At 40.8% G+C, this 27,373-nt stretch overlaps 1 protein-coding gene across 3 annotated transcripts; it reads right to left on the bottom strand.

Annotated features, from left to right (window-relative positions):
• Positions 1-15,771: 15,771 nt before the first annotated feature.
• Positions 15,772-20,183, bottom strand: hlx1 (H2.0-like homeo box 1 (Drosophila)). 3 transcript variants are annotated; one of them, XM_028820688.2, is made up of 4 exons: positions 19,611-20,183; positions 19,307-19,477; positions 18,851-19,035; positions 15,772-16,556 (listed from the first exon to the last, which is right to left on the bottom strand). In XM_028820688.2, the coding sequence occupies exons 1-4, from the start codon at positions 20,053-20,055 to the stop codon at positions 16,224-16,226; spliced, it is 1,134 nt and encodes a 377-aa protein (XP_028676521.1). In that variant the 5' UTR covers positions 20,056-20,183; the 3' UTR covers positions 15,772-16,223. The 3 variants fall into 3 exon arrangements, with proteins under 3 accessions (XP_028676521.1, XP_028676522.1, XP_028676523.1); XM_028820689.2 differs by having other exon boundaries at positions 19,379-19,477; XM_028820690.2 differs by lacking the exon at positions 19,307-19,477.
• Between the last annotated feature and the right edge of the window lie 7,190 nt (positions 20,184-27,373).

Here is a 27,373-nt window from a genome sequence, read left to right as displayed (position 1 = left end):
GGCCCCTTCATATGGATGTGTCTTTTGTGAATCAAAGATTGTTCCTCTGTGGCATCGCTCTGAAGAAGCGCTCTGTCACTGTGATTTTTAACGTTCTGCTTTCTGAAAGTCAATCCAAGCTAAATTTAAGAAAACAGAAATGAAACTTGGTAATAAAGTCGTTATAATACATTCATTGCTATAAGAGAAACGTCAAAAGTCGCATTCTGTGTTCGTTCTTGAGTGATTTCGAGGAGGTTTAATGAAAAAACTCGTTACGATCGCATTAGCACTTCAAAGAAAGTCTTTTCAGCTTCGTCTACCTGTCCGTCTGTGCCGCCACTTCTTTTGGACTCCCCGCCTCCCGTATTTATTATAAAGTGTCGACTTCTACCAGTCTGGCTTTGAAATCGTGCCTTTAATATCCATTTGCCAACATCCTTTTTGTCATTATAGCTTATTAATGGCAGTCTGTTTAAGAAGCAGCCGCCATCACCGCTTGTCGTCTTTTATTCTCTGTTGCGCCTTTTCTTTCTATTGATGCCTCTGTCTGTTTACAGCAAACAAACCTTCGGTTACACATCAAGCAAGTTACAAAAAACACATGTTTCCACCTTAATTTTTAATCGTAGAGTTCTATAACAGAGAATGTGAATTTCCCATTGGGATTAATAAAGTATCTATCTATCTATCTAACAAGTCGGAGGTGGTGATGGCAGGTGAAATATTTTACTCTGCTCGAAAGGTTTAGGGGGTTAATTGGTTGGAATGGCACGAGGCTCAATGTGTCGTAAACTAACAACTGCATTCTAAAGAGCGACGCATTAAAGATTTGTTTATTGAGAAATTCAAATAAGATGTCGGGCTTACATTACACTGAGCAAGAGTCACTGTTTAAATAATAATAATAATAATAATAATAATAATAATAATTATTAAGTATTTCTAAAGTCCGTAAGGAAACATTATTAACGAGAAAGCTGCATGGTAGGAGAAATTAAACATCAGCTTTTCACAAATGTCTTATCTATCTGTCTTATTAAATTCATGGTTATGTATGTCAGACATACGTTTTGAGATTTACGATGGGGATCATAAATATTACTGAGAAGAGTATTGTAGAAAAAAATTGTTTTCTATAATAAAGTTTAATTGTAAGAAAAGCAGACTAACGGACGCCAAATTCTGTCTATCCAAAGGTCACGCGAAAAGACAATCCCCCCCTTGGGGGTAAATACAATGTACTAAATACCAAAAAAATCTCTGTTTATTATACAGTGTCTTTCCTAAGCGCCTATCTATTATGTAGGGCCTTTCATATCTGTCTGTCCAGCTATGCATAAATGTTTATCTGTTTATATCTACAGATTTTAAAGTTGCTATACAATGAATATCTATCTACAGATCTATATTATATATATATATATGTCTGTGTGTGTGTATATAGATATATTTATGTGTGTGTGTATATACATTATATATAGTGCCTTTCATATCAGCTATATACCCTCTCGTTTACATAGTGTTTTTTCTTGTCTGTCTCCCTGCCTACATATGATTATCTGACATTTATGAACACACACTTTGTAAAGCCCGTTACTGCGATACAATTCGTTTTCACCTCGCGTGTGTGTTTCGCACAGTCGAGCGGCGCTTTAGCTCTCAATCACATCTCACTTTATTTTCTAAAGGCGGTGAAGATATCGATGCTTAAAAACATGAACTTGGAATGATTCCGATTTAACAAATAAAGAATTACACCAACGGTGTACACAGAAATCTATTTAAAAATGCACAACTGTCATATTGTGTTTCATTCTCGCCCTGTGGGAAAGTCGCCTATTTTAAGTAAACTGCTTGTAATTTCCTTACGCAAACAGCGTAAGCTGCCGCACATTCATTACGGGGTGCGGCATCTTGTTAACTTGAATGAAATGTCGAAACTGGAGCGACTGCTGCAACTCCAGCTCGAGTTTACTATTAGGGGGGCGCACGGCGGGGGGTTTCCGTCTAAAATATGGAAGTCTTTTTCAGGGCAGAATTTGGACTTCCTAATCGTCTTCCTCGAGTGTGTTTTATACAGTCCGTCGCTGAGGTATCGTACCTCACTTGATAAATGGAGACATGCAGTCGCTTTGATTTGAAAGAGCAGCGAGCGCCCGTAATGTGAAAAGCAAAGCAGCAGGTAAAAAAGAAAAAAACAAAAGTAGTCAAGTTAAATTCAAGATGCGCGCTGAGGCGGAAGGCTGCAGCTCTCAGGAGGTCGTCCATCTTTCTAGAAGGCTGGAGAAAATAAGGCCGATCAGGAGCGAGGAGAGAGCATTTCTGGTGGTCTTGGGGAGACTGCATCAGTCAAAGAAATTATTTTCCCAAAGTCCAGAACTGATCAACATTAATGACATTTTCTTTTGAAGAATAAGTCCCGGTCTTAATGAGCTCAGTATTACTCTTCATCTTGAACGAAATGAATAATATTTTTGATTACATAAATAGGTGAATTATAATCGAAATAATATTAATGACAAATATAAATATGCCATTTAAAGCGTCGTTTACTTTAAGCGCTTCATTTTACGGTCGCCAGGTATATTCGTATATGAAGCTTGAGAATAAACGGCGCACCATCAGATTTATCTTAATAAAGAGCGCAGCCGCCCTCGGGGTCCGCACTCACCAAAGGCCTCCAGAAGGTCGCGGCCCTCGGAAGCGAAGCGAACACCTGAAATGGCCGGCGACTCTGCAACGTTTGTAATGCCGCGACGGTAGAAAGCGCCTTCACGATGGGGGAGACTTAAAACACGCAATCGCACATCAAGGAATTCATCTTTGACAAAAAGCGAACAAGTCCACGAGGCATCATCTACTGTGAAGGGCGGACTGGAAACTCCGAAAATGTGCGCAATGGAGGCCAAAGCAGTGGGGTCGAATATGGAAAGAAATGGGTGGCCTCGGCGGGGCTAAACGGCCCAGTTTGGGATTGTGTGGGACTGGGAATGAAGAAAAGACAAAAAGGCGTAATCCGATTTAAAAAACGACATACCTGCAGTGTGAATTGTGACTGCGCTTCACATACAAATATGTTAAATATACAGCGCGTGTACATTTGTGTTTTATAAATATATGTGTGTATATAATGTTATGAGGGTTCATTTTAATGTTGACCCCCTTTGTAAAAAAAGGACTTTTCATTTACTTCACTTGCTAAAGAAAATCTCTGAGGACCTGAGCAAATTTTATAGCTTTCCTGTGATGTAACCTGCAGACACTGATTGATTTTACAGCTTTTTTTTTTTTAACAAAGCAAGTTTATTACCATATGCTTTATTTTTGATCTTCATTCCTGACTGAAAGCGGTGCGATTTAGGTGGAAATGTTGCCAACGTGTTTTAATATCTGAAATAACGATAATATAATTACATATGAATTGGTAAGAAGCTCTTTTCTAATCTAGACCGTCATTTTTTTTTTTTTTTGCATAATTACTTTTTTGCACTCATAATTAAAAAGCTCATCTTAGACTTTATGTCCACTGCTTCTGTTTTAAGAATTTTAATTGAAATAACAACTCGTACAGTACATACATATCTATATAGACAGGTAAATATTTCACACTCAAGTATTGTTTTAAAAAATGTTAACTTTCTCCAATTATTGCATGAGGTCAAAATACCGACCTCGGCTTTTGAGGATCTGTTTGTTTCACACTGCAGTCGGCCGATTGCTGTCTGTGTGTCAGTCACGATGAATGGAGAAAATGGACTTCAATCCGAATTAAACGCGCTTGGCATGCACGGCGATTACGAAGCGGTACACTCTGAAGAATGCTGCTGCATTTTATGGCCCTTTACTCGGTTGTGTGGTTCCAGTGTTTGACCAAACACCAGTTTATTATGGAATTGGTTATTTGCCTATAAAACTGCGCTTCGAAAGACTTCCTAATATGTATGGGGGGGTTTGGGTGCTGCTGTAATCTTTAATGTATGGTAGGCTATCTAGAAAGACACTAACTTATTACGAAAAGCTGGGCTGAGCCCGTGTTAACATCCGTATGCTGCAAGAGTCCTTTTACAGTAAATTCATCAGCCATTGGTGTTTCACGAATCTATGGAGCAGTTACAGAAATAAATACATTAAGGTTCTTTCAGGAACTGTCATGGCTCTTTTGGAAACTAAGAATGGTTTCTCTATATAGCCTCAATCTAAAGAAATATTCGGGCGCCTTGATTTTTAAGCGTGTAGGAGAAGAAATAATAATACATGTCATCCTTCCAGCATAAGTACATTACATATCCACACATCCATTTTCTAAGTCCTGCTACCTGAGCAGAGTCATGAGGAAGATGGAGCCTCTCCCAGCCTGCATCGGGCTCAAGGCAGGACAGAGCACCCCCTACCCACGTCCCTAATATGGCATGGTGGTACATCATATTATATCCATCCCCCCCTTTTCAGACCGGCTAATCCTGAGCAGGATCTGGGGTATGGGGATGGAGCCCCCTGTCTTATAGCAAGGACTGGAACAACACATGCACGTATATGTCTGTGTATTAATAGAAAATGTGTGTATAATAAATGTGAAAATAAATATATTTATTAAAATGCATATATATATATATATATATATATATACATATACACACACATTCTCTCTATATTATAGATAGATAGATAATTTGTTTCCACTGCTGCCGTGACTGTGTCACTGAGGGTCTCCATTGCGGTCACTTGTTGCTTGTGCTGTAAGTCGCTGACTCGCAAATCTCAGCCTTGTCAGTTTCTTCGTATACTCGTTCGCTAATAATGAATGCTCGTCTGAACAAAACTTCTACCGGCGAATTAAAACGAATTTTGAAATAACAGCTCTGGAGAACCCGTTGAGAAACAAGTCGAGTTTTAAGAGTGTTTTGCACACAATGTGTCATATATCAAGATGGCTCTAGTGTGTGACATGCCCATTGCTTACACTCTACTTGTCCTGCACAAACTCAAGCATCGTGATGCTTGTTGTATTTAATTAAATGCAATTTCTTTGTGTTTTTGTGGACCTTTGGGCCAGCGTAAGTCCCTAAGGAGTCATTCGGAAGAGGTAAACGTTTCTGGCTAACGATAAAATAACTAATCATTGAGGTGCTGTGTGAGAGACGCCAGTCTGTGCACCGTGCAGGGCGCTATACAAAATTATATTGAACCGCTGAAATCCGGCCGCCTTTAATTTCGACTCCTGCTCTTAGGAAGACCACGCGCAAGGGGTTCTCAAGTCCTGGGGTACCACCTGGACTTCAGGTTTTAACTCCAAATACTTCCAGTAATTAATGGGTCAGAGTCCCGTCACATTGATTAATTTTTTTTTTTTCTTGTTTTGCATTCAAAAAATGTTCTGAAAATAAATGCAAATTTTAGATGCTTACTTCCTTCACTCCTAATTTTCCATTTAAATCGCCCTTTGCTGTGGACGTTTGCGCCTTAATTGTATCCAAACACAGACAACTGTGGACAAGCAGTACAGGCACTGAGGCAAAAAAAAAAATGCTAAAGCGCATGCGCGACTTCAGGTTCACTTGTATGCTAATTAGGAAGAAATCCGAGTTTTAAAAAAGCCAAATCTTCAAGACAAAAATAAATCCCCTAGTGTAACACACACAAACAAATACATCATTGACACAGTAAACATTTAAATAACCCTTTTTGTCAGTTCTGGATTCAAAGTAGAAACTGAATGGGAAATAAGAGCTGGATAAATGGAGGCAGGAGTCCAGTTAAAAGCAGACTTCGTGGGATCAACTTTTTTTTTTTATTTTATTGATTTTATTGTAATCATTCCATATCAAAAGAGATCAATTTTTACAAAAAAAAAAATAGGATTGAAAACAAATCAACCCCCACCCCTGAGAAAGAGAGCATGGTCAACGGACTAAAACTTAAAAATAGTAAAATAAATAAACTGATGAGTTTATTAGACGGGATGAACTTGACCACCTGCGGGTTCAAGCGCCCAAATCAGCGGGACACGAAGTCGGCGGCTCGTCCACTGTCATTTGCACCCGTGTCTGTACTGGCCGTCACAATAAGTCGGCAGCAGGATACAATTAAAGGAGCAAACCACGCTGTAAAGGGTTAACTAAAGTCAACGTGATAAAATTACGCATTTAAAGCCCTGGAAAAATAGAAAAGTTGGCATTTTGTCATAAAGTAAATATTACACATTTTTCTGAAAAAGAGCAAGTAAAAAAGCAATCTAATCAAACAATTAGAAATACGGGTGATCCGTGGATCTTGGGGGAATAAAAACCTGTGAAGAAGACCCCGTGACTGAGGTTGTGACCCCTGACCTGCAATCAAATCAATACGCTGAACTCTACGTGTAATGACGAGCCATTAGCATTCCAATTATTAAGATTGACGTTTTCTAAAAGGAAAAAAGCGCGTTTCTGTAAAAAGTCTTTGTGGCAAGATGGTTTACTCAAACTCCACAAAGCGTTTCAAATGCAATGTAACATCCTTGGCACGTGAACCTCCCGAAGTCGGCCAACCCGTTAGCGTTCAAGTGGCGGGGGATTTAAACAATACTTTAAATACAAATGTTTGACTTCGCGACAATATAAATTACAGCCGTCAGTTTTCAAATTGCGATTACTCTGCGGTAATTACTGAAACATTAAACTTCATGGACTCACCCTAACTCGCATATAATCTTAACCACTTCCGAAATACATCACAATCATGAAGAGCGCGTCTCTGGTAAAAACGGAATCCTGCGGATTTGCATGGAAGACTCGCTTAGAATACACGCGTGTTTTTCTTTGTCTTATTTTGAGTTTTTTTTTGTAAAGAAACAGAAATGTGGAAGGCGCGCGTATGGCATCGATCACAGCGCCCGGGTGAGCAGTGACGTCATTGAGGGCATCGCTGAAAATAAAACCCCCGAGTGGGCACGGCGGGGACCTCCCGGCCTGTCCCTACGGGCCTAATGAACTAATCAAGTTCATGAATGGGCTGCGCTAATAAAGCAGTCGGGTTAACAATGGACACATACATATACAATTTAATATACCGCCCTGCAGTGGGCTGGCTCCCAGTCCTGACTTGTGCCCGATGAATGATGGGAGAGGCTCCAGCTTCGGGTAGCGAGATTTTAAAAACTGATGTACAGATATATGATGTTCTGGACTGGCAACATCTCCTGAAACGGTTCTCCTCCTACCGTTTTTTAGTGATAATCACCGTGCCAAGCACGTTTAATTCGGATTGAATTTCGCTCATTTACGGTATCGCGACTGGCACACAGACTGTCATCACTCCAATGTGATTGGATTGCTTCAGTGATATTCTAAAACAACTAATTCTTGAAAACCTGAGGTCGACATTCGTTTATACAATTTGTTATATAGTGTCTTTCCTATCGATCTACCACTCCACGAATGACACACATCCCTCGAGACAAATAAAGATCTTTTATATTATAGATAGAGTGCCTTTCATATCTATCTATCTGTAATATAGTGTGGGCGGGATAAGAGGTGGGATGGAGTGTTGGAGTTAATTTGAAGGAAATGTCATATAAGAAAGCATCTCAATATTGAAAAAGATTTATTTGTTTAAACGAAGCATATGGAATAGCATGTCAATTATATTGAAATTTGCGCATTTTTTGAGTAACTGAATAAGGACCATTTTTAAACAGGCACTATATTAAATAATTTTTATCTATTATATTGTGCCTTTCAATCTGTCTGTCTACCTATAGCTCAAAGCGTTAAGAGTAATTTTAAAAAATTTCGATTTTGCGGTGTTTGGCTACAATCGAAATCTTTTTTTCTTCTTTTTATAAACATGCCTTGTGTATTATAGCGTCTCGGGGAGCCGCTGCTTACCCCGACTGTATCAATGGCGAGGTAGGGACCAATCTCGAAAGAACGCCGGCCCACTGCAAAGCATATTTGCACACCCTGACCGATTTGGGGTCTCGAATGAACTTTTGGCACGCGAGAGCAAAATGAGCGACACGCCCACAAGTGACAAAGCGAACCGTCTTAGAGTGGCTGCGCTAACCACTGCGCCACCACGCAGTCCAAAGTCCTTTCTTTATCCTCCGTGCTGCTCGTTGCACCTCACAGCCTATCCGACTGCCTTGCCTTTAAGTTTTTGATTATTTTCAATGTAATATTGCAGGGTTGTTTGTTTTTTTTTTGCTTATTTGATCGCTTTGAAAATGCCATTTTTGTTCGATCGATTGATTGCTGGATTGAATGAGTGAATATTCATTTAGTGACAACATCTCTGTAATAAAAGCCAATCAGACATGACTGCCACGTGTCAGAGTAATCCATTAGGCTGCTAATCGAAACCCGATTTCTGATTTGGAGAAAACTACTGGATGTAACTTTGTTTCCTGTTCAATGACAAGAAAAGAAATCTGAACAGCAGGCAAATTCAGGGCCAAATCTGCGATGCTTCATCAAAGACGCCAGCACGGACTCGATGAGTAATCGGCGGTTTGATATCGCGATGGCGTGCAGTCGTCGCGCTTTGTCCATCAGAGTCATTAAAATCAATTGTTGTTTAAGAGGGAAACGCTAGAAGGTGAAGTGGATTTCCGAATTACTGTTTAATGCATAATTTTGCTTTATTGCCTGCTCTACTCGTGGTTTCTCCCTAAGGCAATTTAAGGATTACGTTCTTCTGGTAAACGTTTCCACCCAATATCTTTATATTTTCTTTCAATACAAGAGGAAAACCAGATGTAGAGAGCTTATGTTTTAACACACAGTAAAAGTGTCACGTCAGACCTTCACGTATATAAAAAGGTTGAGGATAATCATCTAAATCCTCCTTGAGTAATATTTTATTAGCATGTTATTTCCGTTCATGTCTATATAAACACTTTGGACGAAGTCCACTCCGAAGTCGGGATGCGGAATGTTTCGGGAGATCGTCCCGGACGATCGCTGGTGTTTATTTTAGAGCGCATATCTAAAAATCAATAAAAATTTCTTGTTATCGTGGCATACATTTAGCCCCAAATTTTATTGTCTCTTCGTCGGATTAAGAGACGGCATTAGTGCACCATAAATGGACTGACTTCTGATTCATAGATCTGAGAAAAGATTTATAAAATATAACCATCCATTACGTTGCTGATATCTGGAGCCAGGAAATATACACAGACTATAAATTTGTGAGCCCTGCACTCTGCCGCTTGAAGACATAACGTTTCCAACGGCTCGCATTCTTTGGAGAGGGCGGCTAAAAGGGATTAAATGAGGCCGCTTATGAAAGGATCTGGGCAGCCAAGAGATGGCCGTCGTGTCATCCATCAAGCGCTTATGACTCTGATATTCAACAAATGGCTTGTGTAAAGTAGCGAGCCCTGACAAGGTGGCATCGTTATCCTGTCGAAATGATGCATAATATTAGTGTTAAGCTTAGATCATCGCATGCTTTTTAAAATCATCAGCGCTAACTATGGAGCTGAAACTCGGGGGGGAAAACATTTTTGTTCGGGGGGAGGGCGACTGGGCTTTAAATGAAAATATAATAATCGTCATCTGTAATGGAGCACATATTTTGTTTCAAGGGAGAAAAAAAAGATTTGGTTTGAATATAATCTAACAATAAACTGAAACAAATATAGCGCAGTTAGTACACGAGTGCTGCTCGAAAGCGCCGTCACTTAGGACAGTGGTTCTCAATCTGTGGGGCGGACCCCCCTAGGGGGGCGCAAAGTAACAAAAAGGGGGGCGCGAAGATATGGAAAAAAGAAAACAAGAATCAAAAATATGAAAAATCCATCTATTGAAGCCAAAACAAATTAACTTAAACTATATTCTGATACTAGAAAAATAAATAGAGTTAGATAAACGTCGATAAAAGTTAAGTAGGTATAATAAAAATATGCATCTATGATATATCATTATTTAAAAGGAACAAATTGGTATTAGTGGGCTCCTTTCAAAAAAACCTTGGGGGGGGGGGGGCGATTAAAACTGTTATGAAAACTCGGGTAGCAAATACTTAAAGGTTGAGAAACGCTGATTTAGGAGATTAAAATAGCATTCAGTTTGAAAATACCGATAGCTCGAATAGTAAACTGTTAATTCTCTTAACAATAATAATAATGTTTTAATGTGTACTTTGCAATTCTGAATTATCGAAGTTGACTTCATATTCATCAACCCATATTTTTAATAATTATCTGCAATAAATGGACAGTGCAAGTCCTCCCCCGCTAAGACAATAGACATATGTCCGGTCTCCTCTTTGCCCAGCCGGCCCCCTTCATATGAATCAGATCGCGGGGTGCCGACTGAGCCTAACCAGGCAGCATCAGGTTTATGCAGGGTTCAACACTCTTCAAAATCCGGGTTCTCTCGTGGCACTTTAAGGTTCTTTATAGGGTTATGTGGTTCCTCTCATTTCATTCTGGGAAGGGTTCTCTGCATATTAAGTTGGTTATTTGTACTATAGGTCATGTCAGTCATCGTCCAACCCGCTATATCCTAACAGAGTCACGGGTGTCTTCTGGAGCCAATCCCAGCCAGCACAGGGCACTGGAAGACACACACATAGGGACAATTTAGGATCGCCAATACACCGGAAACCGGAGCACCCGGAGGAAACCCACGCAGAGAACATGCAAACTCCACGCAGGAAGGACCCGGGAAGCGAACCCAGGTCTCCTACCTGCGAGGCAGCAGCGCTACCCACTATGCCACCGGCTTTCCAACATGTAGAGAAAAAAAATCTGAAACGTTTAGGCTACCTAGCAGGACACTAACGGGTTAAGAAAACCCAAATTTAGACTGCTTGACTGTATTACAACAAGAGTCCTTTAAAACTCATGACCCAGATTCGCTGCCATTTATGCGGTGTTACTTAATGGATGGCGCCTGTTTCAGGTCCAAACAAATAAAGGTTCTTTCTGGATGGGTCTTTTGGGATCCAAAATAGGTTTCCCCCATGCCAAAAGCCGCCCTTTATTTTTAAGGGTGAACCCAAGGTCCGTCAGCTCAAACGCTAATGCGCGATATTCCGGACTTAATGGACGTTCCGACGGTAGAAATGCCAAAAAGTGAATCAGCACAGTCGTGAATGTCGGATAAGACGTGACCCGCCACTCCAGCCCTACCTATTATCCATCCATCCATCCATCCTCCAGACTCGCTTGTCCTGGGCAGGGGAGCTGCGGTGCACCCCAGCTAGCATAGGGCACGAGGCAGGAACAGTTCAGGGCGACGTCGGGGGTTCTACACACTGACATATTGTGCCATTAACGCAAAGCCAATCTCCACCTGGATGTCTTTTGGACCCGGAGGAAACCCCCTAGGAGCCGAGACATTCCCGGCGCTATACGCTTCGCCACCGCGCCACCCGCCTGTTATAACGCACATAAACGGCGCCGCTCCTATCCCGTCATTTACTGCCCGGTTACCTTCTTTTTTTTAATGAGCACGAGCTTCACATGCGGACAAACACCGAACGGATTCCTTAACGTATAGCAAAGAGAACGCCGTCGTATTTTCACCTAATCCGTTTCGCTTTGACTCACTTTCAGACAAGCTGCCAGCAATGAAAGCCGTAACTGTCTCTTTAAGTGATAGCCCCTCTTATCACTAAACACGCACTTTCAAAACACGTCGTAATTGTTTATTTTGTATCCGCCGGGTCCGTTAATTAGCCGGCCTATCAGATGGTAAATAGGCCTGGGGGTCACCCACTCAGCTCTATTTACCGCATTCCTCTGGGCGTAATTAGGCGTTTATAAGCCGTGACACCAATTAGACGGGGAAGGCTGGCACTCCCACGTGCAGTCTGGGGCCGGGCCAGGTGGTGCACATCAGCAGACCTCACACAAGAGCCCCCCGTCAATGACTCACTTGACGGACTTCATTAGCTGCGGCCCTGCGAAGGAGCGAAGACCCGTAAATGAAGACGACAACCTTGCGCCATCTACGGCCGCTCCAGCTCAGTGCCAGGACGTCCAGTTCTTGGTGACACCCTAAACGGAGATAAGAAAGATAACGATAGACAGACAGACAGAGAGAGCTGGTCGGGTAGACAGAAGTGACAGTGACTATATCATAGAGTGACAGATGTGAAAGGCGCTATATCAGAATGGCGTGAGATACAAGGATACATGTGAAAGGCGTTATATGATAGCTCCCTATAGTTCAATAAGTCCACTCTTGAAAAGCCTGGTCCTCTAATGGTATTTTATGGTGCTTTGTGTAGTCCCATGCAGAACTCTCGTTTGACAAACCGTCTTTCCAGTCTGAGAAGGGTTCTCTGCACATTGAGTTGGTTGTTTGTGCTTTCAAAAACTTTCTTCTATGTAGAAAAAACAAACTGAAATCTTGAAGGTAAGCCAAGGTACTTACCACAATCACAGAAGGCGTCGCCTTAGCAGGTGTTAGTGAGACTCCTTTTAAAATCACCAGCCACTTGTATTTCATAAATCTCTTACCATCCAGTTAGGGGGTCTGCATGGTGCAGAGCTAAATGATTTTTTTTTGTCTGGACCCTTCATGGATATTTTCTTGTGAACTAAAAATGAGTCCCCTAAGACATCGATCTGAAGAACCACTGTGTTAAGGGTGTGTAATAGATAAATAAATAAAATGATACCTCTGTAAGGGAGCACTGTGTAGCTGAGAAATAGATGGATGAAGCAAAGGAATTATGGTGGGGTAGATATAGCTAAACCTAGACAGATATGAAAGGCACTATACCGTTTAATAACACACAGATAGGAAAAGTGCTAGATAGATGGACAAGGCACGATATAATATATCTGAAAGGTGATAGATGGGAAAGACGCTATAAAATATAACAGTAAGGCGCTGGACAGAGAGATGGGATAAGTATAATAAATACTTGAGAACGGTACTATAGATAGACAGGGAAAAGCCGCATATATTAAATCTGGGAGGTGAAAGACATAAATAGTTAAGAATGGCACAATTGATAAATAAATAAATAGCTAGGAAAGACACTTTGCTGTATAACAGATAAGAAGGCTGCCAGACAGATAGAGAAGGTACTGTACAATGTATCTGATGGACACTAAATAGTAGAAAGATTGCTTGATAGACGGGAAAGGCACTATATACTCGATATGAAAAGCACTCGTCTACAGTTTATCTCAGATGATATTCGTTATTTGCTGAAAAAGGAGCAGAAGCCGTCAGATTATTGGTGGACCTTCACTTCCAAGTGTTTTTCTCGGAAAAGCTAAAAAAAAAAATCAATGACTTTTCTCCTGTCGTCCCAGAAACATTTTATTTTTCACTAACTATTTGCCTCGTACGTTTTTTGGGGGCCTCACCTTTTCTGAAAGAGTGAATGAGAAAAACACACTACTTGAACCTGCAATGTGAATGAGTGTAACAGACACAACGGAATGTGTTTACGACGTATGCCTATTTTGAGCTTTTTTTTCTCATTTCGGTCATTAAATATTACTATTAATAAGTTCCGCAGCAAAACCCCAATCTCCTCGATGCAAGCTTGGCTGCCCACCCTCAGCCGTCACTTTTCTGAGCCCCTCAGCCCAGCGCAGAGCTCACTTGGAGCGGCCAATCAGTCAGCCGGATCGGCTCCGGTGTGCACCGAGTGGGGAACAGAAATAAATAAATAAATAAATAAAGCAAGAGAGCTATGAGACACCCAACGCAGTATGGGACCGTCTGATTAAATGAAATGAATTATGAATTTCGAGCTAACCGAATATGCTGCGTCCTCATCCTTTTCTGCGTCTGTCACTTAGAGCAGCACCTGTCACAACGAGGCAGGGTCCACGCTGGATTTCATTGCAAAGACCCCCGCAATACGCACGTCCCTTCAAAGAGGACAGAAGCACAGGGTGAAACCCTCCAGACTGAAAGCGACTCACGAAGCCCTGAGACGGAAATACCAGGACGCTGTTTCCGTGCTTAAGGGGGTCAACTTTAACATTGGAAGTGTGAACTTAACACTGGCAAGGACAGAACTGGAGGGAAAATAAAATAAACAGAAAACAGACGGATACTCAGCCAACGACCCCTGACAGCGACACACCGACCCCCGCCTTTTTTTTAATAATATTAATAATTTGACTGTAGTACTGGGGTGTTGTGCCGTGTTAGCCATTATGAATGTAGTGAGAATTATGATTACATCTCGCCTGATGAAGGGGCCCGAGTTCCCCCCAAAGCTTGCATACTGTAATCTTTTGTAGTTGGCCAATAAAAGGGTCATTTGACTTGACTTCTCACTACATTAATAATTTGACTTATACATTTGGGGCATATAAAACATAGAACCACGTGTGCTTTTTAAATTGTCGTTTAAATTGCCGACAAGTTTTTGACCAAAATTATAGGCCAATTAAATAGTGTTGTTTTAGAAAATGAATGAATGAATGTTGTATGTTTAATGGCTTTTCAGTATTTTGTAACTCCCTGATAGTCATATTCATAAGTAAAAATTAACGTTTATAACATTCACTACTTTAATGTTTTTTTTTTTTTTTAGCATTATTTGTTTAAACCTGAACACTGTTTTATTACCTTTTTGGTATTCGCCGTCTCAGATTAATATAATTTAAAAATTTCAGTTGTTAGTTCGGAATTACAGTTGTAAGGCTGACGTAAGGCAATTTAAAATGTTTAAGTTGGCAGTTAGTTAAGATGACATCTAAAAATATGACAAACGTGCAAAATGAACAAAATGAACAAAAAAAGTAAAATAAATGTAAAGAATGTACTAAGAATATAAAACTGCGGACGTAGCATTCAATACAACAAAGACAGACAAGTATTATTATTATTATTGTTATTATTATTATTGTTGGTGGTGTTTTTTTTTTTTATTTTATGATAGTGAAGCTGTCTCTAATGTTGCTGATGTTGGTTATTTTATTATTATTAACATTGAGATGTTGGTGACTCGTAATCGAAATTGTATAATCAACCTTAATGTTGTGATAAAGATTTCTTGGATAGAATTAGTTGAAACTTAAATAACGGTCTTAATTTCCTTTACCATTTAGAGAAGCGGCCCTTTATTAATGTTAAAGATTATCTGAGATATTCCATACTTTTCAGGCTCGTCAGCACACGACACCTTCGGATTATAGCGTCTTGCATGGCGTCTTCAGCGTTTGCATATTGCGCTCCTCTAAAGTCGGATGAGCTGCATGTTATGCGCATCTGCAGAACTTTGTTATAATAATATTAATCCTGTAAATTGTCTCAGTTGAGCGTATAAACAGCGCCTATACGTGACTTTATACAATAAGCAGGCTGTCTTTTGAAGTGCTCATAAATACTAAATATATATTTTCTTTATCCATTTCTTAGTCCTTCTCACAGAACGTTTCGCGGAGACCCAAACTGCAGTCCCCCCATTTAAGACATCTCTCCGTATTGACTGCCACTATTTAGAAATGCCCTCCAGCTGTTTTATTCTTATTTGTACGTCTATTTCTGCACTGATTTCCCTGATGCCCCTCTAAACTCAGCAGTTTGAGATTTCCCTTTACGTTTCCGTTTTCCTAGCATGTGAAGATGGCGCAGGGGTCCACGGCTAACTGGCCGGCGTTGAATTCAAATTTCTCTCTTCATTAACACAAACGCTTTGTCCCGAAACTCTCTTTTAACGATCACTTTCAAAGCGGTAGCAGTTCGTTTATATTTGTTGGCTTTGCTTTGTCCTCAAACTAAGTAAATCCGCTTTTTGCTTTTTCAAAGGAAGCGCCATTTTTTTTATTGCTAGATCAGGTCTTTGTTTATATAAAGACTTAGTTTTAAAAAAATCTCCTTTTAAAAACCAATAAGAAATATTTTATTTACAATGTTTTCAGTGCAAAATTCCTAAAAATATATTACAAACCGAACATGAGTTTATTATAAAAAATAAAAAGTCACGTTCTGGCCCAAATGATCCATTTCAGCTCAGTGTGTCCGCGTTATCCTTATTATGGGATACAAAACCACCTCGTGTTACTACTAAGAGAGACACGCCGGGGGAAAGTGCGTGAACGTTTTAGAAACACCGGCCACAGCCCGTCCACTCAAGACGGCTCATAGTGACGAAAAGGTCAAGTCCGGCCGGCTGGGACAAGAACAACGACGTCTGGGACAAAGTGAAGGAATCACGAGACGGCGTAAAGTCACTGCAGATGTTCACTCGCAGCTTAACTCCTTCGGCGTCCATGATAGCAAAGTCACTGGACGGGCCTCTCGAGGTCGTCACCGCGTTTGGTGTCTTCATTGCAGTACAATCTGTGTCGTTGATATCGCTGTCGCAGGCTCCGTTGTCGCCTCTTTGCCCTGCAGCGTTGGCTCCTCGGGGGTAGCGCCCGACTTGATGACGCTGGCCGTATGCTGCTCTGTGACGTCACAGTCCCGTTTCTCCGGCAGGACCTCGAAGTCGGACGCGCTGCCATCACTGTCGGACTCGGAGCTGCGCCGCCGCGCTTCTGCCTCCAAACACGCGGAGCTCGGGGACTTGTCGCTCAGCTCCTTCTCTTTCTCCTTCTGGGCCTGTGCCTCTTTTGAGTGCCTCCATTTCATCCTTCTGTTTTGGAACCACACCTTCACCTGGAGCCGAATGGAAGAAGAAGAAGAAAATGAGCTGTCAATGCGCGGTGGTCGAGTTACTTAACGGGGCAGAAGGCTGGCGGCTCTACCGACCATCGCAACTTCAAACCACCGCAGGCTCAAATTATGTCAATGCCGCAGTTACAAGATACACGTTAAAACAATTGTCAATAAATGTGTTTGTATATATATATATATATATACTAGTGTGTATTATGTGTAATAAATATATATTTATACCGGCTTTAGCAATGAGCTTCTGCACAGGAAAACCAAACGTTGCCTAACAAACCATAAAATTGTTATAACAATTCTAAGAATCATTAATCACAGTAGTCTTGTATGCAATTGCCGTGCATAAATGTGTTTCACTTCCCTAATAATAGACATTGTGCAATATTATAAACCAGTGGCTTAGAAGGCGAACCATTTTGAGCTTTTCTTTTAATTACACCAACGCTTCATCTTGCAAGTCTCTTAACAATAATGGTGGAGGAGAACATTTCAAGAAATGCTGATTGCGTCTTAAGAATACAAATTCCTCTTTTTGAATTAGCAGATGGTTTCATTGTTTTAAGCTGGGAGTCAAAAAAGGAAGGAGACTAATAATAATAATAATAATAATAGTAATAAGCTGCTCGTAGCACAACATCTCACAAACCACTCTCGGGCCCTCTTGGACAGCAGCCTTTTCTGGCAGCATCGGGTGCAAGGCAGGAAGCAGCACCGGACTCGCTGGACGAGTTTAAAATCGACCGTCAACCTAAACAACACTTTAGTGAGGACTTGATTGGAAAATCGGAGTAGTTAGTGGAAATAATAATAATAATAATAGGGTTAAAACAGGTTTGAGAATGTAATAAAAACAATAATTCCTGCATCCACTTTCTAAACTCGCTTTACCCTGAGCAGCGTCACAATGAAGCTGGAGCCTAAACCAGCAAGCATCTGGTGCAATGCTGGAACAAACCCTGGACAGAGCGCCAGTCCAGTGCAGGATAATCATCATCATCATCATTACATTATTACTATTATTATTATTATAAGGCAGGAAGCAGCCCAGGACTTGGGTGTCATTCCGTTTCATGTCCCGCACACACACTTGTTGGGCTAATTTAGAACCGCCAGTCAACCTAAACAGCACGTTTTTGGGGTTTTGACTGGAAATTGGAGTAGCTTGGCAAAATAATTAATAATAATAATATATTAGTTTAATAATTGCCTTGACTATATTAATACTCATGTTGTCGTTCTAATAATTATATTCTACATTAATTAAATTAGAGATTATTGTTGTTGTTGTTATTATTATTATTATTACATTCTCAAACCCGTTCGTTTAACGCAATTTCAGGCTCATGGGAAGAATTGTAAATTGCAGCTGCATTGGGCGCAAGGCAGAAAACTGCTCTGGATGCGGAGTGTTATTATTATTATTATTATTATTATTGTTGTTGTTGTTGTTATTATTATTACAACACAAACATTTTAAAGTAACAAAGTTAACACTTTCATGATCGAATATCAGACCCGTTAATTAAAGAAGGAACACTTAGTTGAACAGTTAATTAATAGACAGATATGGTTAGTTTCCATTTATGTTCATCATCTTCAACCCCTTTCGTTTTCCCCGTGTGTTTTCACAAATCTGTGCCTTCATGTGTACTATAATTCCGTATTTCATATTTTGTAAAACGTACCCTTGCTTTTTACATGACACCTTATCATAGCGCTCTGTGCCTGCACCCAGTGAAGGGCGCTATACGAAAATGAAGGGAACTGACTTGAACTTCTTTTAGACCATTCATGCTACAACAGGACAGGCGGTGTATAAAACTCAGGTCGAGGTTATTTTGCCAAAAGTCCCGGACTGCTAGGCTGAATGGCCCGTTTTTTTTCCCGAATTGTTTTAATGCTCTATTAATTGCGCCGTACACTCTGCCTCGCTGTTTTATTCTTGTCTTCAAGGCGCTATACAGGTACAATCTCATCTCTGGCAGGTTGAATGAGCGGCACACACTTGTCGTACGCCAATGTCAAGTCCAGCTCTAAGTCGGACATGGCCAGACTACAGAGCCTAGGACCGTGAACCCCAGCCCAAGGCGGGACAATAAACGCGGCACACTGGGGTCGCTCCGGTTCATTGGATCGGCACTTTTTTAGGTCACAGTTTCACCCCGCAGCCCCTCACCGTCATCTACAGACAGGCATGCAAAAAGCCCACGGCGCAGACCATCTCACCGAAGTTAAGAACCACCACATTTCAGTTTAAAGGTCCAACGTGTTCCACTTACTTGAGCATCGGTGAGGCCCAGCATCGCGGCCAGTTGCTTTCGGTCTGGTTTGGTGACGTACTTCTGAATCTCAAATCTTTTCTCCAGGCCCTTTCTCTGGAGGTTAGAGAAGACCGCCCTGGACCAGGAGCGCTTCCGTTTGTACGTCTGAGGCATTGTGTCCTTTGTGAGAACAGCATAAGGACCTACATTGAAAAACAGAAGAGAATCAAATCAACTGGAATGATCGGTACACTCGTACGTTTGCATCACACCATGACTGCGCCTTGCTCGCATGCTCTTGTCGTCCTTTATGCCCTCAGTGTGTGTCCAGTGCTCCAAGTTTTGATTTTTTGTTTGTTTTTTTTCTTTCGAAAACCCTCTGATTCATCATGTATTGTAATTTATTCACTTTTACTAGAGTGAAAGACGAGATCCGTGAGTACCGGAGCGAGCGTCAGTAGGTCAGCACAGTACCTGGGAATGTGTCCTGAAACTGTTGCTGTACTGAGTGCCTGGCACCGTTGCTCATGATCGACGGTGGCTCACCGATTCCAGTCTCCAACGACGCGAAGAACTGACTCGCTGAAGGCTGTATGGACAAACGCACCCCCGAATGGCGATTCGCACCGATAACTGGCGTGAGATCTGCAACAAAGGGCGGTCAGATACATGCATCAGGTCAGCGGGTCATAATCATGGCAAGCGCCTTCTCATCTGCGAGCTCGGACTCTCGAGAAGACAACGCAAACTAACAGCACGGGCTCCGCCATGTCCTTACCTCTTAGAGGAGAACAGTCTTTTGGTTTAGAATCGAATTCCGAAGATAGGATGCGATCAATTCCAAACTTGAGGTCTTTGCTGGAAGGAGCCGGGGCCTGTGGTGGAGAGCCGCTGAGGTGCACCCGGGACGAGGCAGAAGGAGTCGCGTGCATCCCGGAGTGACGCTGGTAAGAGACCGGGGACATTCTGGAGGCGAATACTGAAGATTCTGGGGTCACCGGCGAGGGTCGTAGAGGTGATCCCGAGCTCTGAAGCTGTGCGTGGTGTCCCAAATGAGCGACAAACGTCGAAGAACCGGGGACGTTCTCGGATTCTCCATGCAGGATGTCAGCGATGCAAAACGAAGGCTTTTTTACGGCGTCCAAAGCAAAGCCACCGGAGCAGTACGCGGGCCACAGATTAAAATTGGAGGCATAGAACGGGTTCAGTCCAGTAGTATACATCCTAAGACTCCGTTTCAGTCGAAAAGAAATGTTGACATAGAATCACGCGAGTTGTTCACACGGTCGGTTTCGTTCCTCGTTGGGACCAACAATCGTTCTCAGAACTTGGAAACTTTGGCAGCTGTCTGATACAGGCTTGTGCTGAAGTTGCTGCCGGGCCCACTCGATTGGCCAGATTTTCTCCAATAGCATGCGAGCTGCCGCTTTTCTAGGCCCGCCCCCGCGGCGCTAATGTGGAGGCTGCAAGTGTCCTCGATGGCAACCAAATGCTGCTTAGTTGTGAAAACGCTCGGGTGCAAGTGTCGGACTCCGGGTTACAGTGGCGGGCAGATGTTACTGTCAGGGATCTGTGGCTTTACACCATTGGCACGGCACCCGCAAACAACCGAAGAGCGAGAAGACGCAGCGGACACGGCCGCCTCTGCTCTGACTGTGCCATGAAGCGCATTACTTTACACGGACTGGGGGCTTTGCCGGCTCTCTTTCCACCTGAGAATTGCTCTTGTTGTGCTTTGTAATATGTACGAATATGTCGCGATTTTTATTGTCCCTTCAAAACGGAACGAATAGATGGATAATTAATTATTAGTTTACACCACTCCTTACAGCACATAACGCTAATATTGTAAATACACACATACATAATTATTTAATACAATTCAGAGATACGGGGGGCTTGGGGCTTATCTGGGCAGCACTGGGCACAAGGCATGAAACAACCCTGAGCAAGGTGCCAGTGCATCTCATGGCCACGCTCGTGCCACTTTTGGGTCTCTAGTTCACTCATCTGCACATTTTGGGGGACTTTGGAAGGAAATCGGATCAACTGGAAGAAAAACCCACGCGAGCTCAGGGAAAACTTGAAGAGTCCACACCCACCGTTTCTTTTTCTGAATCCTGGATAGATTATTATTATTATTATTATTATTATTATTATTATTATTAAATTTACTTGTACCTAAGACCTTCAGATATCACTCTTAAAAGTTAATAGTTCTGTGATGGCACTTTACATGGCTGTGTGGTTCCTCATTACGTGAGAACTTGGAAAAAGTTTCATAAAAGGATAATAAAAAATTTTATATTTCATATATTCAGTAATATGCCACCTAGCAGGATACTAAAAGTCAAAAAAGCGTGAACTCAACCTGTGTGTGTTACTGTATACAGACAGAGACCTTGAAAGAAATTAGGAAGTTATTGGTATTTCATAAATCTGTTAACTTATGTTCGAGGTTATTTATGGAATTTGTTTCGGATCTCAGTAGAAGGATATTTCTGGATTCTTCATGTGGATGAATGTTTTTGGGAACCAATGAGTGAGCTGTGGCATTACTCTGAAGAACCACTTTGGCATCTTATTTTTTAAGAGTGCTGTATGCGCTCTCTCGGGAAGTCTCTGCAGCAGACATAGTTTAATAGCAGCTGAGAAGAATTCCAAAGTAACTATAATAATAAGAAGAATATTATTGTTATTATGATTATTATTATTACTGTTATTGTTATTAATAATCATAATAACAATAATAATAATACCGGTAATAATAATACTTTTAGCATAGCATTTTCCAGCCCGCTCTTGGTCACGTGGGTGTGGGTGTAAGGCAGGAAGTGGCCCCGGACTGGGGGTCCATCCATTGCAGGGTCCACACTCCACACATCTACACTGGGCTAATTTGGAATTACCAGCCAACCAAAGCAGAACGTTTTCTGGGCTTTGAGAATAAAATCCGAGTGGCGACGGAACGGCAAAGAAGAAGAGGAACCAGCGCTAACCATTGCGCTATAGTTTCTTCTTCTTTTATTATTATTATTATTATTATTATTATTATTATTATTATTATTATTACCACTGCCTGCCAGCTGTGTGGATGTTAATCATCCTATTTTGCTGTTGTTGTATTTTTCTGTCTGGGTCTGCATAGTCAAATAATCAGAACGTATTGGTATTTCATTAATATTAGTATTATTTAAAATATTTTTGAATGTTTAAATAAAAACGAAAGCTTCCCAGCTCAGAAACGTGTTTACTAATCTTTTTATTTTATTTTTTTTTCCTTTTTTACTAAAAATAAAATAGCTTGGAGTATCAAGATAAAAGGTAAACACTGGACTACATTCATAAAAACGGGGCTTCTAAAATGTCACTCCATCCGATTGTGTGTCTCCAACAATGCTTGACAAAGAACCGTGTTGTCCTGCGAAGGGTCCTTTATATATGAAGTTGGTCCTTTGAGCTTTGAAAATGTCTCGAATTTGTGTCCAAAAACCCTAACCCTAATTTTTAGTTAGCCAATTTTGCTTTGCCAAAAACATAAAGCAAACAAGTCAAGAAAACCTGAACTCAGCGTTATTGTATACAGCGAGAGTCCGTACAAAAATTAGGAACTCACAGGAATTTCACAAATCCATTATTATTATTATTATTATTATTATTATTATTATTATTATTATTATTATTATTATTATTATTATTATTATTATTATTATTATTATGCGCTGTTGTTGTTTCATAACAAGATTTTGATACGACACGGTGACCGCAGACTGCACGTTCATCTCCATCATTTAATGGTTGATTTCATGGTTGTCCCCACAGCCTGTTTAGCAGCATGTTGCACAGCGAACTCCCCCGCGTTAAACTAACACTTAAAATGTTTCAGATATTTTGTGGGCCCACCCTCTTCCCATGTGCACTTTTAACGGTTACTTTGAGTGCGCGACACACCGGCGGTGTTCTTTTCTACGATCGCCGCACTTGTGACTTGTGGCTCAGATTTCTTCTAATGGTTCATTTCTGGTTGTTTTTTCCCCTGCAACTTGCATCTTGCATTTTATTTTCTTCGTTTGCTTTCTGTGAGCAGGAAAATCTAATCTCTATTAAGTCTGTCATCCTGTTTTTGATGGGCCTCGACTCCAACTAAATGAGCGGATACGCCTGCTAGATTTATCCTAAAATAGAACTTGTTTCAGTATTTTAGGATACAGCAGAAATCCTTATTTCTTCCGGAGAAAAACTTTATAATGAGTGTAAGAACTTCCCTTTTCAATATTTGTGCAACTTTATCTCGAGCACAACTTGCGTTTGTGACGCAAATCCGTTCTTAAATGTGAAAAAAAGTCTAGGAAATTTATTTGCTCCTGGAAATGAAAACAGAGCCATTCAAGAAGTTACTTCTGATTAATTTAAAGCAGAAAGAGACACGCAAGTTCAGCGATGTGATCTGGCAGTAAATGTGACCACTGAAAATGAGCTGTTCATGTGCAAAGAACTGTGCGATGCAGTGCTTTGGAAATAATCTCATTATTATTATTATTATTATTATTTTTTTTTTTTTTTTTTTTTTTTTTTTTTTTTTTTATTATTATTATTTTTATTATTGTTATTATTATAAGAGTAAGGCTCCATCTTCCCGGCGATCCTGTTCTGATGATGGTAAAGGCTACATAAACAGCACAAAGACCAGAGTTAAATGAACTCTTCTAGTATTAAAGCGCTCATTTAAAATTTAAATGGATAGAAGGAGGGTCTCCACATAAACACTGTTAAGTGTCACTTTAGCAGTAGTGCACGTCCCAGTAATAAAACATGTAGTTTACACGTAAAGGGCTAAATAAAGAGACCCATCGATGCCAAGCATTCCAAGACGTCGCCGTGTGGTCCTCTCGCTATTCCACGCTGGCATTGTCACCGCTGCCACTCCTCTTTTCCTTTACGTGATTGGATGCTCCGGTGACAGTTTCGCGGGACTCTGCACACGTGACAATACTACTTATTCGAATTCCCTCTGGAAAGAGCCATCCACATGAAGGTTCTGGAAAGAGCTTTACTTTATTTATTTCGATCAGTAACAAGTTATAGAATACCTTGAATATTTGATAACTGATTTCTGAAATTCCAAAGGGTTCTTAATTTTAATAGGACTCTCGCTGAAGGCTGAGTTCAAGTTCCCGTCATCCTGCTGGTCGCCTACTGGACATTAAAGATTTCTGTTTTGCCCACATTAACCTTTCCAAACCCCAAAGGATCAATTGCATATACAAAGACCCCTTCACAGAATTAAAGGGTTCTTGGTGTCGCAAAGCCCACTGAAGTGCCAATGCAGAGGCAGTGATTTGAGCGGTGGACTGTCATGAGGGTTGTTGATGAGGCCGCCTCACCGAGTAACAGTAAAGGAGCGTCTGCAGAAATAATAAATACACACACACGTGTATATATATATATATATATAGGAAATTTATGAAATTAAAACACAACATTAAAAGATTGCAGTTCTTACAAAAAGTTATCATGCATAAGCAACATATAACGAACTTAATGTTATATACTTTTCAAACCCAATATTCCAGCACCCCCAAATTTAAATAGCCCCGACCCTCAATCTCAAATCACTGACGTACCCGAGTTTGTGGCAAGCGGATCAATGACGTGTGTCACGTAAATTAAAAAAAATATAATTTTATTTTGAACTAAATATAATAAATTTAGTATTTGTTTCAGCAAACAGAATCTGATTTAACATGCGCATACTGAGTATACAAACATAGATAGATAGATAGATAGATAGATAGATAGATAGATAGATAGATAGATAGATAGATAGATAGATAGATAGATAGATAGATAATGAAGTTGGCAGGATTAGATAGATGATAGCGTAGTTGGCAGGATTAGATAGATAGATAGATAGATAGATAGATAGATAGATAGATAGATAGATAGATAGATAGATAGATAGATAGATAGATAGATAGATAGATAGATAGCGCAGTTGGCAGGATTCAATAGATAGATAGATAGATAGATAGATAGATAGATAGATAGATAGATAGATAGATAGATAGATAGATAGATAGATAGATAGATAATGAAGTTGGCAGGGTTAGATAGATGATAGCGTAGTTGGCAGGATTAGATAGATAGATAGCGCAGTTGGCAGGATTCAATAGATAGATAGATAGATAGATAGATAGATAGATAGATAGATAGATAGATAGATAGATAGATAGATAGATAGATAGATAGATAGATAGATAGATAGATAGATAGATAGATAGATAGATAATGAAGTTGGCAGGATTAGATAGATGATAGCGTAGTTGGCAGAATTAGATAGATAGATAGATAGATAGATAGATAGATAGATAGATAGATAGATAGATAGATAGATAGATAGATAGATAGATAGATAGATAGATAGATAGATAGATAGATAGATAGATATGTGAAAGGCACTATATAACAGCTCTGAAATGTACAGCTAAGCCACCAATGAACACTCTGAGAGTATGGAAATGTACATATTCTGGAAAGAGGATGGTGACAAAATTGGGTGCCATCATGAAAATTCCCCTCGATCCCCTCCAGGAGGTGCTTTCCCTTGCAGCACATTTAGCCACAGGTGGGCTCATCCCTCCATGGTGTGCTAGTGAGTGCCTCTGGGAGTCTTTTCTGTCCACTGCTATCAGTCAATTCAATGCTTCCTGCTGATGTACTTGTTAAGTTCATTTTGGAATATCTTGCACCCAGACTTTTTATTTTTATTTTCTTCCTTACTTGAATCACAAGTAGCACTAGACACTTGCTCGGATTACACTGATAAAAATCAATTTAGCCTACAATTTATAGCGCCTTTGATACTTGCTTTACATGATCTCTCCGTGTTCATGTGGGTTTCCTCTCACAGTCCAAAGATGTGCAGGTTATGTAAATTGCCAATAGTGTGTGTGTGTGTGTGTGTGTGTGTGTGTGTGTGTGTGTGCGTGCGTGTGTGTGTGTGTGTTCATTCACCCCATAATGGACTGGCGCCCTGCTCGTGTGTTGTTCCTGCCAGGCCTCATATGATTGCTGGGATTGGCTTCAGCTGCTCTCACCCTGCTTTGGGTAAGAAATTAAGGAAGAGATTGTTGGATAGATGGGTGGTCACCATTAAAAAGAACGGTGCCAATGTGGTTGTTCTGAGTTACACCGCAGGAGAAATACTTTAGGCTAACAAAGGAACTACCTACAGGAAGGATCCACAAAGAGCCTTTAATTTATTGAGACCTGCAGCAATTCCCATAAATAATCAATCTGTGAAATCCCACTGGGCTCCTGATTTTTAACAGGACTCTCATTGCATAATCACGGAGGCTCAGTTCAGGTATTCGTGGTCTGTTGTATCATTTTAGGTCACCTCATGGACATTAAAGATTTCTGTTTTGTCCACATAACCCTTCACAAAATGAAGTACGTCTTTGTCAAGGATTGGGGCTACGAAGAACCACACGACCCAGTAAAGTGCCACACAGCAAAATTACAGTGCGCGTTCACCAGTGTGTGTGTGTGTGTGTGTGTAGCTATATAAACATATAAAGAGGTAGAGCTTTTAGTTTAGATAAACTTTTGCAGTCTCATGAGAAATTCAGATGCATACAAGCAGCAGAAAGATAAAAAAGCAAGAATACCGACTCCTGGGACAGATAATAAAACTAATCAATCAATCAATTCATACATAAGTAAAAACTGAATAAATGCATATTGTTCAGCTATTTCAAAATGAACTAAACGACTACATCAGAAGGAAGCATTAAATTGCCTAATAGCAGCGGGCACAAAAGACCCCCCAGAGGCGCTTCTTAGCCCACCATGGAGGGACGAGCGCACCTGTGGCTGAAATTGCTGCAGGAAAGGATTGAAGGGAATTTTCATGATGGCACCCAATTTTGTCACCACTCTCTTTGACACAATATGTAGATTTCCATACTCTCGGGGTGTTGGTTGGTGGCTTAGCCTTACATATTTATCTATTTATTTATTTCATGGTTTACGTGCCTGTTAAATGATTTCCTCTTAGTTTTTACAATTCTGTTAAATGTGTATATTTAGTTCAACATGACATGACTTCTTTACGAGACACACGTCGTTGTTCCTGTTGCCACAAACTCGGGCACGTCAGTGATTTTAGATTGAGGGTCGAGGCTTTCTAAATTTGCTGGGGGTTGCTGGCGTATTGAGTATGAGGAATATACAATATTGAATTCGTGATATTGTGTGTTGCATATTCATGATACCTTTCTCTAAAAACTGCAATATTTTGATGTTTTGTTTGAATGTCATCAAGAAGTAGTTAAGATGCGTCACTGCCCTTGAATTTCATCCGCCACATTCCGTCCATCACAATACAAAGGCAACCCCAGAAAACCCCTGAGCGTCACGTGTTACGAGCGGGGCTCCCTGAGACAGGGCGTTGTCGCCCACCGCACACAAAGCCAGTTGGGGTCTGCTGAGGAGCACTTCAATCGTGCGAAGTGTCCCTGCAGTGCTGGTGTGTGTGTG

The sequence above is a fragment of the Erpetoichthys calabaricus genome, chromosome 15 (assembly GCF_900747795.2).
Source record: "Erpetoichthys calabaricus chromosome 15, fErpCal1.3, whole genome shotgun sequence".
NCBI lineage: Eukaryota > Metazoa > Chordata > Cladistia > Polypteriformes > Polypteridae > Erpetoichthys > Erpetoichthys calabaricus.
This window is presented reverse-complemented; position numbering and strand designations above follow the sequence as displayed.